The 14,833-nt window shown below is 32.2% G+C and overlaps 2 protein-coding genes across 2 annotated transcripts; one reads left to right on the forward strand and one right to left on the reverse strand.

Moving 5' to 3' along the window:
* The first annotated feature begins 2,284 nt into the window (after positions 1–2,284).
* On the forward strand, positions 2,285–5,868 carry LOC113516413 (uncharacterized). The gene is made up of 4 exons (XM_052897268.1): positions 2,285–2,633; positions 2,813–3,465; positions 3,867–4,014; positions 4,974–5,868. Exons 1-4 carry the CDS (start codon positions 2,417–2,419, stop codon positions 5,159–5,161), a joined length of 1,206 nt encoding a protein of 401 aa, XP_052753228.1. The 5' UTR covers positions 2,285–2,416; the 3' UTR covers positions 5,162–5,868.
* Positions 5,869–6,364: 496 nt separating this feature from the next.
* Positions 6,365–14,491, reverse strand: LOC113513202 (glutathione S-transferase theta-1-like). Its single transcript, XM_052897269.1, has 5 exons — positions 14,058–14,491; positions 12,936–13,023; positions 11,620–11,770; positions 10,913–11,096; positions 6,365–8,152 (listed from the first exon to the last, which is right to left on the reverse strand). Exons 1-5 carry the CDS (start codon positions 14,167–14,169, stop codon positions 8,001–8,003), a joined length of 687 nt encoding a protein of 228 aa, XP_052753229.1. The 5' UTR covers positions 14,170–14,491; the 3' UTR covers positions 6,365–8,000.
* Positions 14,492–14,833: the final 342 nt, after the last annotated feature.

Below are 14,833 nucleotides of genomic sequence, written 5' to 3' on the forward strand. Positions count from 1 at the left end.
TTACACGTTTTCGCTTTTACACGGTTTTCCAAATAAGTTTTTTTTTTGTTTTTGTCGCACTCTACTAAATGCTACTGTGTTTGAACACGTGCGCTGTGTACACATCTCACGGGGAATCCCGAGCTTATGTGCTGACTTGCTGCACATGCACACTGTATCTGTATTTCTTTGCATAAAATTAAAGTTTTATCTACGGAAAATTGTATTTGAGTGAAAGTTTCACAGTGTCAGGAAGATTTAATTTTTCATATTCGTAAATTACAAGTGGGTGCATAATTAAGATTTTTATAAATTAACATAAATTAAAAAAAAATATAGGCTTATAATCAATCAATCAATCAATCAATCATCTTTATTCATATACATCTGTTACAGATACTTATGATACGTCAGTCTATAATTATAATAATTACTATAGAAAATAATATTGATTTAAGAAAAAATGCAATAATTACATTTACAATACAATTCACATTAATACAAAATTCAAATCCATGCAGTTTTGTCATTTAAATAGTCATTTAATTTATAATATGCTTTTGTACAGAGAGTCCTTTTTATATATGTCTTAAATTTTCTTTCATTTAATTGTAAAACGTCATCTGGAAGTTTATTATAAAAACGTATACAGTTCCCCATGAAAGATGTACTGACTTTTCTAAGGCGATAACAAGGAACATTCAATTTGTTTTTATTTCTTGTATTGAAATTATGTATGTCACTGTTATTTTTAAAAAGATTTATATTTTTACGTACATACATAATGTTTTCGTAATGTCGAAAGAAGTTAAAAGAAAAGTAATTTCTTTAGAAACTAAAATCGAAGTTTTGGATCGCTTACGAAAGGGAGATAGAGTAGTAGATGTTGCAAAATCATATCAGCTACAATAAGAACTATTACAATAAAAATATTGAAAAAAATCACCTACAATAAAAATATTGAAAAAAATCACAACTGTTAAATAGCAAAATTATGCATTTTCTGCAAGCTTTTCGATTTACACGGTTTTAACTTGAAAATTTTTATTTTCGATTTACACGTTTTTCTCAGGAACGTATCTACCGTGTAAATCGGGGGATAGGTGTACTTAAACTACAGCTCTTCAATTTAAACTTCTCGTTCCCGCCATTTTTTTCATCCACTTTTATTCATAGGGGTACCTTTTTATGGGTGAAAATGGCATAGTAATCCCGCCTGTGCTATCGGTATACATTGGCAGTGTACCAGTGATAGGTGATAGGTGAGGATGAAAAGGCAGGTCAGTTAGCCCATCGTGACGAATTCAACGATAAATTAGTCACGATAGTTTTCAGGGCGAACCGCGTGGAGGCCGACCTGATAGGGTATATTGATATCAATGGGGGCTAACCTCCTCATTACTAACAATCCCTTCCCCCCAATGTACAGGTACCACAAAGCAAATAATCACTACGTTATTGTAGGCACTGTAGGAAGGGATTATTGGCAATAGGGTCCAGCTGCCCCATTGCTAGCAATACGCCCTATTAGGTTGACCTCCATGCGGTTCCCCTTGGAAACTATCCTGGTTAATTCTTGTGTAATTCATCACCCGAGGTTACCATTTCATTTTCTTTCATTAAAAATAGGTACCGTATTGGATGCTATAATTGTAATTTAAGTTGTGACCATAAGTCGTAAGAGTAAAATCGATATTTCCGAAGGTACAGCTAAAAGTAATTCATTGTTAAGAACTCTGTAGTCGGTTTAAAATTAAAAGTATTTTATTAATCTCATATAATTTTAAATAAAAGTAGACTACCACCTAATTATGTATTATAACTAGCAGCTATAGTCATGAACATTTACATGAACATTAGAAAATATACTTTGATGCTCATAGTTACACTTAAGCATTCCTATTTCTGATGATTATAAGATGTATGCAGTAAGTTTCGAAATACAATTTAGCATTCATAGTTGTTTACTAGCTTGTTTGAGCCAATTATATCGAGTATTCCCATATTTTTTAATAATTCCGTAGATCTAAAATAATTAACTGACACGCGAAGCATCGCTCAACATCTTTCGGACATCTTTATACTATTGGTCACCCATCCCGACAGGAAATGTTAGAAATAAAGTCTAGTAACCCCATTGCTAGTAATTTACTCTGTCATGTCAACCTCCACACAGTCGCTCTTGAAACCGTCATGGTTAATTTCTAGTATATTCGTCACAATGGGCTAACTAACCTGACTTCATCCTCACTCCTACTGTCACTCACTGGTGCATCACCAGTGTATACTGATGACATTAGCCTACCTAGTTACCTTAAATTTTCAGATACTTACTCAGAACTCCAGTAATATGCCTAGGTACTTGGTTATTATTAATTTTCTTTAAAGTAATTAATACTACTGATATGCAATAATGATATACGGCAATAAATGAACAATGAAACTGTTATTGATATCATGTTTATGTTTTTATACACTTTCTGCTGCACCAAAAAACTTGGTAAAATATGAATTTTGCGCGAATTTAAATTGCGAAGATGATGGCAAAGAAAATACTTGTGGAATCAGAACAGATGGAGAAGGTTTTCAACTGAGATTATTTGAAAGCGTTTGCGAACTATTAAAGTACGGGTGTCAAGTAGACGATGAAAAAGGTAAGATGGCATTAAAATGTGTACTTTGAGTAGTCGATGATAATATTATATGAAATGTTATTATTCTAAATTAAAATCTCATACACAGTTCTGCTCCACTGGTGTGTTAATTTTTAAGATAAAATCTTAAAACCAATACAAATTATATTAACACATTCAATTAAAATATCTCATTTTAGCTTACGGTTTGATAAATATCGATTACTGCGACCATACGTTCAAATATACTGATTCTAAAGACTATAAACTTATCAACAAAAATGTAATAAACGAAATCGAAAAAAAATCTGATACAGCAGATTCGTGTGCAAAATATGATTGCACTAAACTAGTTGTTAATTCTATTTATGTATGTGGTATTAGACAAGTCGACAATGGATTTAAAGTTAGACTGTTCAGAAACAAATGTGCAATGCAGAAATATAATTGCGAGAAAAAGCTCCAGTTTGTAGTCACCGACTCTTATATTTGTAATGGACTCAATATTACAAATGATACAGTATCTATGGTACCGACATCTGGTGAAGAAGATAAAAATAGCGTGAAAGACAATTTGAAACAAGATAATCTTTTTATAATAGACGGTTCGTTATTTAATTACAATAATGATATAAATAATACTATTGATAATTTCTTCGCTGCAACTCACGTTTTTGATCTACCAGTAAAAGAGGTTCCATCTAATGATTTAAACGCAAATACTAGGAGACTTATACTAAATAGATTCGGACCACAAAAGGTATTTAAACCTTGGATCACCATACCAAAGAACATAAGTGAAGATCATTATCATAGACCGACATTATCTTCATGCTATCATAAATGTCCAAAGGTAAGTGAGCTTCTCTAAATTTCAGCAGGTGGGTTGTGGCCACCTATGAATTGTTCAGTGCCCACCTCAGGATCCGAGTAGAATTTTTAATAATGCGCATAGTATAATGTGAATTAATAAATTGAGTTTTATGTAAGTACCTACTAAAGAGGTAGGTAGGTAATAGTTAAATAGGTATATCGAAATATATCCTTCATTGTTTCATTGCAATAAAAAATAAATAAATAATTAAAATAGTGGCCCCCTGGAAAATTATCTTAAATACGCCAATAGCGATACGCCTCTAAGAAACAAGGCTATCCTTATTATCTATTTTAAATTATCTACGAAGATTAGATATACTTGATGAAAAATAAAATATCTAACCGAAAAAAACATCGGAATTTTCCTATACATTCCAGAAATGTCCAGAGACATATGCCCCTGTGTGCGGAGTGCCCGGCATCGTGGCGAGGGAACCTTCCCTCATGTTCCAGAACCACTGTTTTATGGACATAGCCCAATGCAAAATGTACTGGGAAGACAAAAGCGACACCGCGCTAAGCTCCTGTATGTATGTTACATAAATATACCCACTTTTTGATTTTTTTTAAAGCATGGTAATGGAACGGATACCCCGCCTGTGCTAACGGTATACGCTGGTGGGCCACCAGTGAGGGATGATAGGAGAGATTGAAAAAGCAAGTCAGTTAGCCTATCATGATGAATATACCTAGAATTCAGCACGATGGTTTCCAGGGGGGACCACATGGAGTTCGATCTGTCAGGATAAGGCACTGATAGTCAATATTATTACCAATCTCTTACAACCAAATATACCCACTTATACGAGTAGTATACATCAAACAAACAACTGGCATTCCGTTCGCGTTTAGTAAAGGTTAAAACGGGCGTTGAAATTTTAAATTCAAGCTCAAAGTTCAAAACATAATCGAATAATACACGTGAGCGAAATCGCGGGCAAAAACTAGTATTAGTATAAAATACTTCTTTACATCGTGTGTGTACCGGTATAGAACAGGCCACCCCTTCTTTTCCCGTGGGTGTTGTAAGAGGTGATTAAGGGAACTTATGGTCGAGGGATGGGCAGCAGCGTCCCTCTTAAAACATCGAAACAACCGCAGTCAGGCTTTTAAAGATTTAAAACTGCGGTTGCCAACCCGCCTGCCAGGGGGGAAAGGGATTGTTAGTAATGGAGATTGAGAATCCCATTACTGGCAATATACCAAACCAGGTCGACCTCCTCGCGGTTCCCCCTGGAAACTATCATGGTTAATTCCTGATAAATTCATCAAATTCATCATGATACGCTATCACCCTTCACTGGTGCTCCGCCAGCGTATCCCGTTAGCGCAGGCAGGGTTACCATATTATTTTCATCCATAAAAAAAAACCCGCCTGCCAAGCGTGGCAAATACTGACAATTCTAACTCGTCTTATGGGGAAAGTTTATGTTCAGCAATGGACAGATAATGGCTGAAATAAAAATAAAAAAAACTTCTTTACAGCTTACATCGAATCATCGTTTCTGTTTTGCCTCGGCGATGAAATGAACGGACTCTATAGATTTCTGCCTCTCGTGAGGACGCTGCAGCACATGGGCCGGTTGAAAAAGAAAGCCCACTTCCGATACAAGCTCAGCAATTTGAGGTTCTTCAACAATCTTCTCTCTAGAGAGCCTAAGCTTATGGGATAAGGGAATTAAATGTTGATAAAATAAATATTTCCATAATTATTAGTAAATTGGTAAAGTAAATTACTTCATATTTTTTAAACCCAATACGCAAATTTGATTGTATTTAGTTCAATTAAGAATTTAAATTTTGGACGTACAATAGAATTTAAAAACGTTTCTTTACAGTTACATGAAGTTATGTATATTCAATACTTGCTAATTTACTGATTATCATATTTACTGATATTATTCACAACTCCGGTTATATTGTATGTATATTTCTATAACTAATCATGGTTTTAAAATATTTGTAGCCTAGTATCATCTAATTCTTTAAACTTATTTCATTTCATACTGTATAATTATGTTAAAGTGGGGGGGAAGGGATTGTTAGTAATGGAGCCTGAGAATACCATTGCTAGCAATATACCCAACCAGGTCGACCTCCTCACGGTTCCTCCTGGAAACTATCATAGTTAATTCCTGATGAATTCATCATGATGGGCTAACTCGCTTGTTTTCATTCTCATCTATCACCCTTCACTGGTGCTCCGCTAGCGTATCCCGTTAGCGTAGGCGGGATTACCATACCATTTTCACCCATCGAAAAAAAAATGTTAAAGTAAATGCTGTAAATACTTTTAACAGGCATGTATTGTACTTATTTAATGTTTGTTATATATGTTTTAATGCAATATACTATTGGTGTTCCTATGAATAAATAAAAAGTATTTTGCTCCCTCATTATACAAGGTCCCGGCATAGAAAAGGCCACCCATTCCATTCTCGTGGATGTTGTAAGAGGCGACTAAAGACTATTACTAACAATCCCTCTCCTCCTGATGTAAATTAGTAGAGGTCACCTATAGACATGAACTCACCATAGGCGTCACGGAATACACTGCTACATACACACTATATAGGCGAATGCACCTCTTATGTGATTCTTGAGGACTATGGTGTTATGCCTTCATACCCTATAATTCCACTGTCATATCCCACCTTTCAGACCGAAACAAAACCATGCAAACATAATTGCTTCAAATTATAAACACAATGGGGCAGAGGTACCAATGAAGACGGCTTTTGTACCTTCTTTATTTGATTGTCATGGTAGTATAAAATTGTCACCATCTGTGACAAAGTGCACAATTATATGTACAACAACAAAACATTACATAACATAAAAATAGGACATTTCGTTGACAAATAAAAGATAACAAATACAAGAATAAAAAATTTATTGAATAACATTTATGTAACAAATGTAAAAAATATTATCTGTTATGTAATTATGATAAAATGCAATAACAATTTATCTTTATGTATAATCCCCAGTAGAAGTACCTTCTAATTTCAAACAGTACCGTTTATCTGATACAATATATGCACAATAAAAGTTAATCCCGTACTTAAGGGATTTTCACATGACCAAATTAGACTAGATGGCGCTGAAATCAAGATTTGTTAATTATTTTGCCTCTAATGTACGACAGAAAAAACTAGTAATTTGATAGCAACAAAGGATGCTGGTGCCACCGTTATATATCGGTAAACATAAAATATCTCAAGTTATGTAGATTTGTGTATCTACGTTGATATAGATACCAAATAACTTGAAAATTTTTTTATATCATGTTACATGTACAGAAATAATTTTACATTAAATTAATATTTTCCTTTTGACAATATAGCGAATTCTTTAACACTAATTTTATTATAAAATTAAGTCGGAATTAATACAATAAAAATTCACGGTGATCCGTAACACATTAGTCTTATTTTGCCTTTTTTATGGGGAAATTCGGTAAATATTAACAGAGCGTTTATAACTCAGAAACAATGTATCCGTGCCATCTGTAATAAGCGACCTATGACACCTTGTACGCCACTATTTAAGCAACTGAAAGTACTCACGGTTCCATCAATATACATATTGGAGTGTTGCCTCTTTGTGAAAAAAACATTCTTATTTATTTGCAAAAAAAGATGACTTCTATAAATTCACTATTAGACATCCTGGAAGGCTTAAGCTACCAAACATAAAAACACGTCTATATCATAGTAACAGTTACTCATCGTGTATAAGAATTTACAATAAATTACCAAATTCACTTACTGATCTGTATTTAAAAAGTTTAAAGTCATTTTATGTAAATGGTTAATTACAAAATGTTTTTATACACTGAAAGATTATTTTGCAAGTAAAATGGACGACATTATATAATTGAATCTAGAATGTAGAATATTGTATGCAACACATATTTGTAAATGTATGACGGACGTAACCTGCTGAAAAATAATGACATGCATGTAAAATTTTACAATAATAATTTGAACTTCAATGTGGCTTTAGTAATATGACTTCTAATTAATAGTTGATTATTAATAATACATATAAAATGTCGCATGCCAAGCTGGCTGAATGTCATGGTTACACAAAATGTATAATGTTACATAAACTTACCACATTCATCGCAATAAATTTCATTTCATTTCATTTCATTTCTTGGTGAAGTTCCTTCCAAATCAAAATTTAAATTTTAGGAACACTTTTAGAGATATAGCATCTCAAAATAGAACACTCTATTTTATTTTGATCAAATTGTTTGATGCCAAATGTACTTAGTTAAATAAAAAAGCAGCGTCGTTGTATAGCTGCGGTGTCGTGTGAAAGAGCCATTATGCGAGTAGATTTTAAGACCCTAACGGTCAAACTATATCTACTTAGCAGTTTACTTAATTGTAAAACTTTATCCCAAAGCTTATACTACCTACATAATACACGATTGATTCCCCTATATTTATACAAGTTACATACAAAATGTATGGAATGTACTTGCAGAAACGTTGAAACGGACTAGAGTTTGGAAGCCAATTTCGCTTGTTTAGCGATGACTTTGTTAACAATAACATGAGCCTCATCGTAGTACGGGTTGAAATGGTTGCGTACTTTCTGATACCATTCGTTAATTACGGGAAATTTTTCTCTAGGGTCATAGCCGGCCATTCCTGTAACAAAGTTATTTATTAGTAGCTTTGAAATATTTTACAATTTATGATATTTAATTTTATTGTAATCTTAACTGGATTGACTAATTTTTGTAGTCTAGTTTCGGGACTACACAGGAGCTAGTATACTCTGTATGTCCATAGTACTGTTCATGTCAGGCGATGATGGCTATTTTCGGTGGGCCGCTAACTTGTTTGCCATTGTAAGTTGCATAATGAAAAAACTCATGAGTTGTTGTTATGGTTTAATATGCCACATGGTAAATTCAATACGGATACATAAAGAATACGCATAGACGTATGTATTTAAAGGGATTTAGATCATGTCCATCGTGAATCGTCTGGTGTCCATACCAAAAAACAAGCGAAGCTTTCAGCTATGTTCACCTAAATATAAGAATAATAAATAATATTAAATACGCCAAAGGGTAATACGGTTTATATTTACGGTAAAAAAAAATATTTATTTAAATAACTTTATTGACCAAAGAAACTATGGTACGAGAAACGGACTTAATGCTAGTAGCATTCTCTACAAGTCAGTCAAAATTGTAGAATTATGTCTCATAAAAACAATGTACTGAATAAAAATAGGTTTTGACATCATGAGATAAAACATAACCCGTTTTTAATTACATATAATGTTTACGAGAGTATGTTACCTACCAACTTAGAATAAAATAGGTAAATAAATTTATCTTACGCGCGTATCACATGTACCGTGGAACGGACTTCAACCAAAAGTCTAGCTGCTGGGGACCCACCTCACACTCATAAGGTAATCGTTCCAAAATCAAAAATCATAATTGGAATATTTATGATCATATTTTCAGCAAGGCCTGGCCACTTAAAAAAATATGGCTGGTACGGAAACCAGACATTTCTGGTATGGGCACAGTCTCTTTAAATACACCAAATAGAGGGAAAAAGGATTATTAGTATTGGGGTCTAACAGGTCAATTGTTAGCAATATCCCAATACCCTATCAGGTCCACCTCCACGCGGTTTGCCATGGAAACTACCGTGATTAATTCTTATGGAATTCGTCACGATGGACTAATTGATCTGCTTTTATCCTCACCTATCATCTTTCATTGGTGGCCCGCCAGCGTATATATATATATATATAGGCAGGGTAACATCATCACATCACAATCATCATCTCCTGGTAGGAAAGGATTATTAGTAATGGTATATATATATATATATATATATATATATATATATATATATATATATATATATATATATATATATATATATAGTTTTTGAACCCCCGTCATTTTCTACGGGTTTTGATTCTCCAGGTGCCATGAACAAACTACAAATTGGATAAACAGTATTTAATATAAATGTCTCAACATATATATTAATTTTAATTTCAACCAACAAACTTCGAAAAAAAAAGAAAGAAAAATCAGCCTTTTTTTCAGTCAAATTGAATAGACAAAAAATAAGTGAATACAAATTAACTAGAATATAGGTAACGAAAAAATACAATACTTTAAGTCATTAATGATTCTCAACTAGATTAAAGGAACAAAAGTTGAACAAAGTTGAACAAAAAGAGGAACAAAAGTTGAACAAAAAGAGGAACAAAAAGAGGAACAAAACCCACATAAAAAAGTTTGATCTCAGAAAAACGAAACACTGTTGAGGTATGAACATTTTATGTATAAAAAACAAATGAACGAACGCATATCAAGATGCTAGTCGTCAAATCGCACTTGGCACTGTAGGCAAACATGAATGTTTTTTTCATGTTTCTTACATATGGCCCTTTGGCACTTAGCACATGAAAACTTGGTTTTCTTATCTTGATTGCGAGGACAATAGAAGCACCTTCTTTGTTTTTGTGGCTGTTCAGGTAGCATTGAGGAGGGTTCTTCTTCTTCTTCAAGGTCCAATACAAGTCTAATATCTCTTCGAAGTGCTTTAGGCAGTCTTGAGTTATACATTCTCTCCTGCATATGAAGTTTGGCTAGGGAAAGAGCCAATGTTTTCAAGAAATCTGCTCAAGTACATTTATTTCCTTTTAGTTTAAACAGCACATAGCTGTTTATTCCAGCAGCATCAAGGACACCATGAAAATACCTCATTGGCCACCTTCTTGACGTTCGTTTAGTAGAGTAAGAATGACAGAGATGGTCAAAAACATCAACACCCCCTTTTGACAAATTATAGAACTCTACTATTTCTGGTTTTTTAGATGCGACATTTATTTCACCATCATCATCATCATATTTTTGATGAAATAATGTACCCATTCACATTCACTGTTAAATAAATAGCGCTGATCCGAAAGGAGTGCCGAGTATTATATACGTATTACGTACGTTGAGTTGTAAAACAGGCGCGGACCAAGTCTGGACGTTATCAAATCTGACATGGGCGATATCGAAATTGATGATTTTAATTTAAGAACCTAACACACCGGGTACATTGAACCCGGCGTGAAGAACATCAAACTCGGTGTCGACGTCATCGAATTAAATGGGTGTAATGACCTTTTTTTAGGAACCCTACATATAGATATCAGAGCTAGTAGATTCGATGTGAATGATGTTAAACCTGAAGTGCGTAACATCCAAATGAGTAAAGACTTCTTATTTATAAACCCGATATTAGGAATCATCGTTAGGCGACTTGAAACCAGGTGTGGTCGTCATCTAAATGAATAATGATTTGGGGTGGAGGGGCGAAGATTCAGGTGTAATAAACACGGCCTTGCTTGTTCATATGATAAAACTATAAACTTACTTGGTTGTTCCAACTCGCAAATCGCTATCAAATCTGCCACAGTTACAGCGTCGCCTGTGACGAAATCGCTGCCGCGGCCTAACCATTTAGTACTGAAGTTAGTTAACGCTTGTTCCATACGTTGTTCGAAACCTGATATTCTTTGTGGAGATGGTTTTGTGCCAAACATGACGGGTTCTAGGTACTGGAGAAATAAAAAAATAGTAACTTCTTGAGAAAATGGTAATACCTAGGATGATAGATTCAGCATATTCCAAAAAGTTAAAAGACTAATAATACAATAAACTATGTTGTTTAGATTAGCAGTGTAAAAGGCAAACTTAACAATATAATTTTATCTATCAGTTAACCACAGACAAGACTACATATATCAATTCGAAAGCCCAACTATCAACACGCAAAAACTTATTTTATATACACACACCTAAGACTTGATCTTAGGTATTTATTATACAAGTATTTATTGAAAAGCGAATGTTTTAACTTATTTATTATTTTTTACCCTTTTTTTACTACCGACTTGTTGTTACTGACATACATTGATTGACCTAGATAAATATCCCAAATAGTATATGTATACCTACAAAAATTTCATGAGCTGTAAGTAGCTCAGAGATAACAAACAAACCCATCTCCTCATTTAGTAAAATCTTATACATAAAAGAGTTACATATTGTTAGTTAATAATAAAAAATATATATACTTACTTTGGTCCTAAAATAGAAAGCACAAGGCAATCTTAGCTCCATATGTTGCCACTCCAAAAACTCTTCGACGCGAGCTTGTCTTTTAGATTCTCTTGGATATAAATTCTCTGGTATAATACCTTCTCGAGAGAGATATTTGAGTATAGCAACACTAAAACAAAATAATCACACAATACTTGAAAAATATAGTCACCCATTTATATAAAATATTATAATTTGAATGTAGTTCAGTATGCATTTTTATAACCTCACGCTTATTCCTTTTATGGTAGGCAAAGCTGCTCCTATCTTTAAATGATAATTAAATATTACATCTAATTTCATAATGAATAAATGGATGGCCCACTTGATAGAAAATGGTAACTGTCACCTATAGATAGTCATTAACAAACCTTGGACATAACAGTGTATTGTATGATGTTCTATTATGTTTTCCTTCCTGATAATTTTTTTTTAATGGATGACAATAAAATTGTAATCCCGTTTACGCTACCGGTATACGTTGAAGTACCAGCGAGAGATGATAGGTGAGGATATCCTTACCATCCTCACCTATCAGCAGGTTGATTGGGCCATCATGACAAATTCAACAAGAATTTACCATGTTGGTTTCCAGAGGAAACCATGTGAAAGTCAATTAATGGAAAGTCAAATAAAGCTACTAGTGTCTTATACTAACAATTCCTTTTCCCATGATTAAGATGTTATGCATCTGTATCCAGTAATTTCACAATAATATCCTACCTTTTAAAATAAAACAGCAATGCAAGGACAACTGTTTGGTGTAAGGACATCAAAGCTTAATTTTAATTAAGTATCTAATTATATATATATATATATATATATATATATATATATATATATATATATATATATATATATATATATATATACATATATATATATATATATATATATATATATATATATATATATATATATATATATATATATATATATATATATATATATATATATATATATATATATATATATATATATATATATATATATATATATATATATATATATATATATACATATATATATATATATATATTTATTTGTTTCTCTATGCAAATTCAAAACAGGATTTGCCTTTTTTTTTTACTTTATTATTATTTTGATAATCATCTTTTTTATATTACTAAAGAGGGATGAGAAACAAACTGATAGCACATGGGGTGAAAAATGCTAACTATTAGTTAAAGACAAGCCCAACACCATGAGTTTTACAGAATATATACTCTTCTCCTTATATCCCCACTTGTGAGAACTAAAATGATTTTCTCTTGTGTTGTACATAATTTATTTACCTTTCTGTTAAAACAAATCCATTGTGATCAATGACTGGCACTCTTTGGAATCTATTAATTTTAGCATATTCTTCTGTATAATGTTCAGCTGAAATAAAGTAACAAAATTAAGATTTAAATATAACCATAGATAAATAAACTTAATATTTTATCTATGAATATGTATTAAATAACACCAATCTATTGGAGTACCATACATCTATTTTAGTGGCTAAAATATAATGGATTATAAATGTATTAAAATTTATAAGTACATAAAAAAGTAAATAAAAGAGATGTGGCAGTGAATGGTCTGCTTCTACATTACATTGAAAATGTGCTTGATGAAATATTGGCATATCCAATATTACATTTATCACAATGGTGACAAATGCCAAATCTCTTTAATTATTTTATCTAGTACAAGCATGTATTTTTTTATTACATAGAACAGGTAAAATAGTGTGTGATTTTAAAGATTTCATGAATATTTGCTAATAACTATGTTAATGCTGGATAGGACAAGTATTATAGACATTTATAAGGGCTAGCCAGGTGAGCTGTGCCCACCACAGTATGCAAGTAAAGCTTCACAAAAATATATCTAAGAGTACACTTATGCCCATTTTAAGGGGCTGAACCCTCCTGGAAATTAATCTTAAATACACTAAATGCACAGAGAAGAGAAAAGTATATATAATCAATGAGAACACAGGAACAAAGAAGGAATCCTTGTCCATATTGACCTGAAGAAAAATAATATAGCTATTAAATATAAATTATTTTGGAATATTATTTAGAGCAGACTTGTTAAGGCATAATATAATATACAGTGCATACTTACATTGCATAATTACAGACACAATATTTGTTAATTATGATAAAAATCATACCTATTTCTATATAAATTAACATTAATATACATTTAAGAAATAAAATTTGTTTTTGATAATTTTTTTATGCAAATAAAAATGACAAACAAGTTGATAGACAACCCGATAGAAAGTTCTAACCGTCGCACAGGTATAAAAATATACGGCACTACATCTTAGAATATACTGTGATACCTAATAGGGCCACCACCCTTATACAGTGCCATTTCTGAGGACCAATTAAAACAGCTCAAAAAAAAAACATAAATACCTTTGCGAAGATCCACATATTTTGACTCGAAATCACATTTTATAAATTTAAAAAGAATATAAAGACACCGAGAAGGTTGCGACATAAGGTCATAATATAATTTTATCGGCATTATTATTTGTTTACGTATAAAAACAAATATCGCAAAAAGCTTATTAAACAATAAAAATTTAGATGTATATAAGATAATAAATATTAAGTTTAAAACTTTAAGTTTATAAGATTTTAACCACGAAGTTTGAACTTTGAGTTATTTATCACAAACTAAATAGGTGTTATAGAGATATTAGAATTAAGAATGTCACAAACGACACACACTCGTAGGTATAGTATAGACCGTACAGACACAAACATCAAGTATAAAGTCTCTATTTATTCTTATCAATACATTATTATTTTGTTTGTGTTCTATTCCAAAATTTCCATCAATTGAAACTTTTCTTTTTGACATCACTCATCATTTCATTCATTTATTCATTTAGTGTTATTTGACAATTAATTCATTCATTTTAAACAAAGAGTTACGAAAGCCAGAGATAGTGGACTTGGCATATTCAAGCATATATAATACATGTTTAAGATACATGTTAGTCAGTGTTCTTAGAGCATTCATACATTACTACCTGTAAGGCAAATAAAGCGACGTAATCTTTGTTTTACAAGTAATAATTTATGCTTAGAATTTGTGGCAATAATAGTAATGCTTGCTATCTAAACAGCTTTTAGCTTTAGATTTTCTTAATGGCAATTTAAAGAGACGCCGAATGAGACATAAT

The sequence above is a fragment of the Galleria mellonella genome, unplaced genomic scaffold (genome assembly GCF_026898425.1).
Source record: "Galleria mellonella isolate WM207_F2 unplaced genomic scaffold, CSIRO_AGI_GalMel_v1 utg36, whole genome shotgun sequence".
NCBI classification, from domain to species: Eukaryota; Metazoa; Arthropoda; class Insecta; order Lepidoptera; family Pyralidae; genus Galleria; species Galleria mellonella.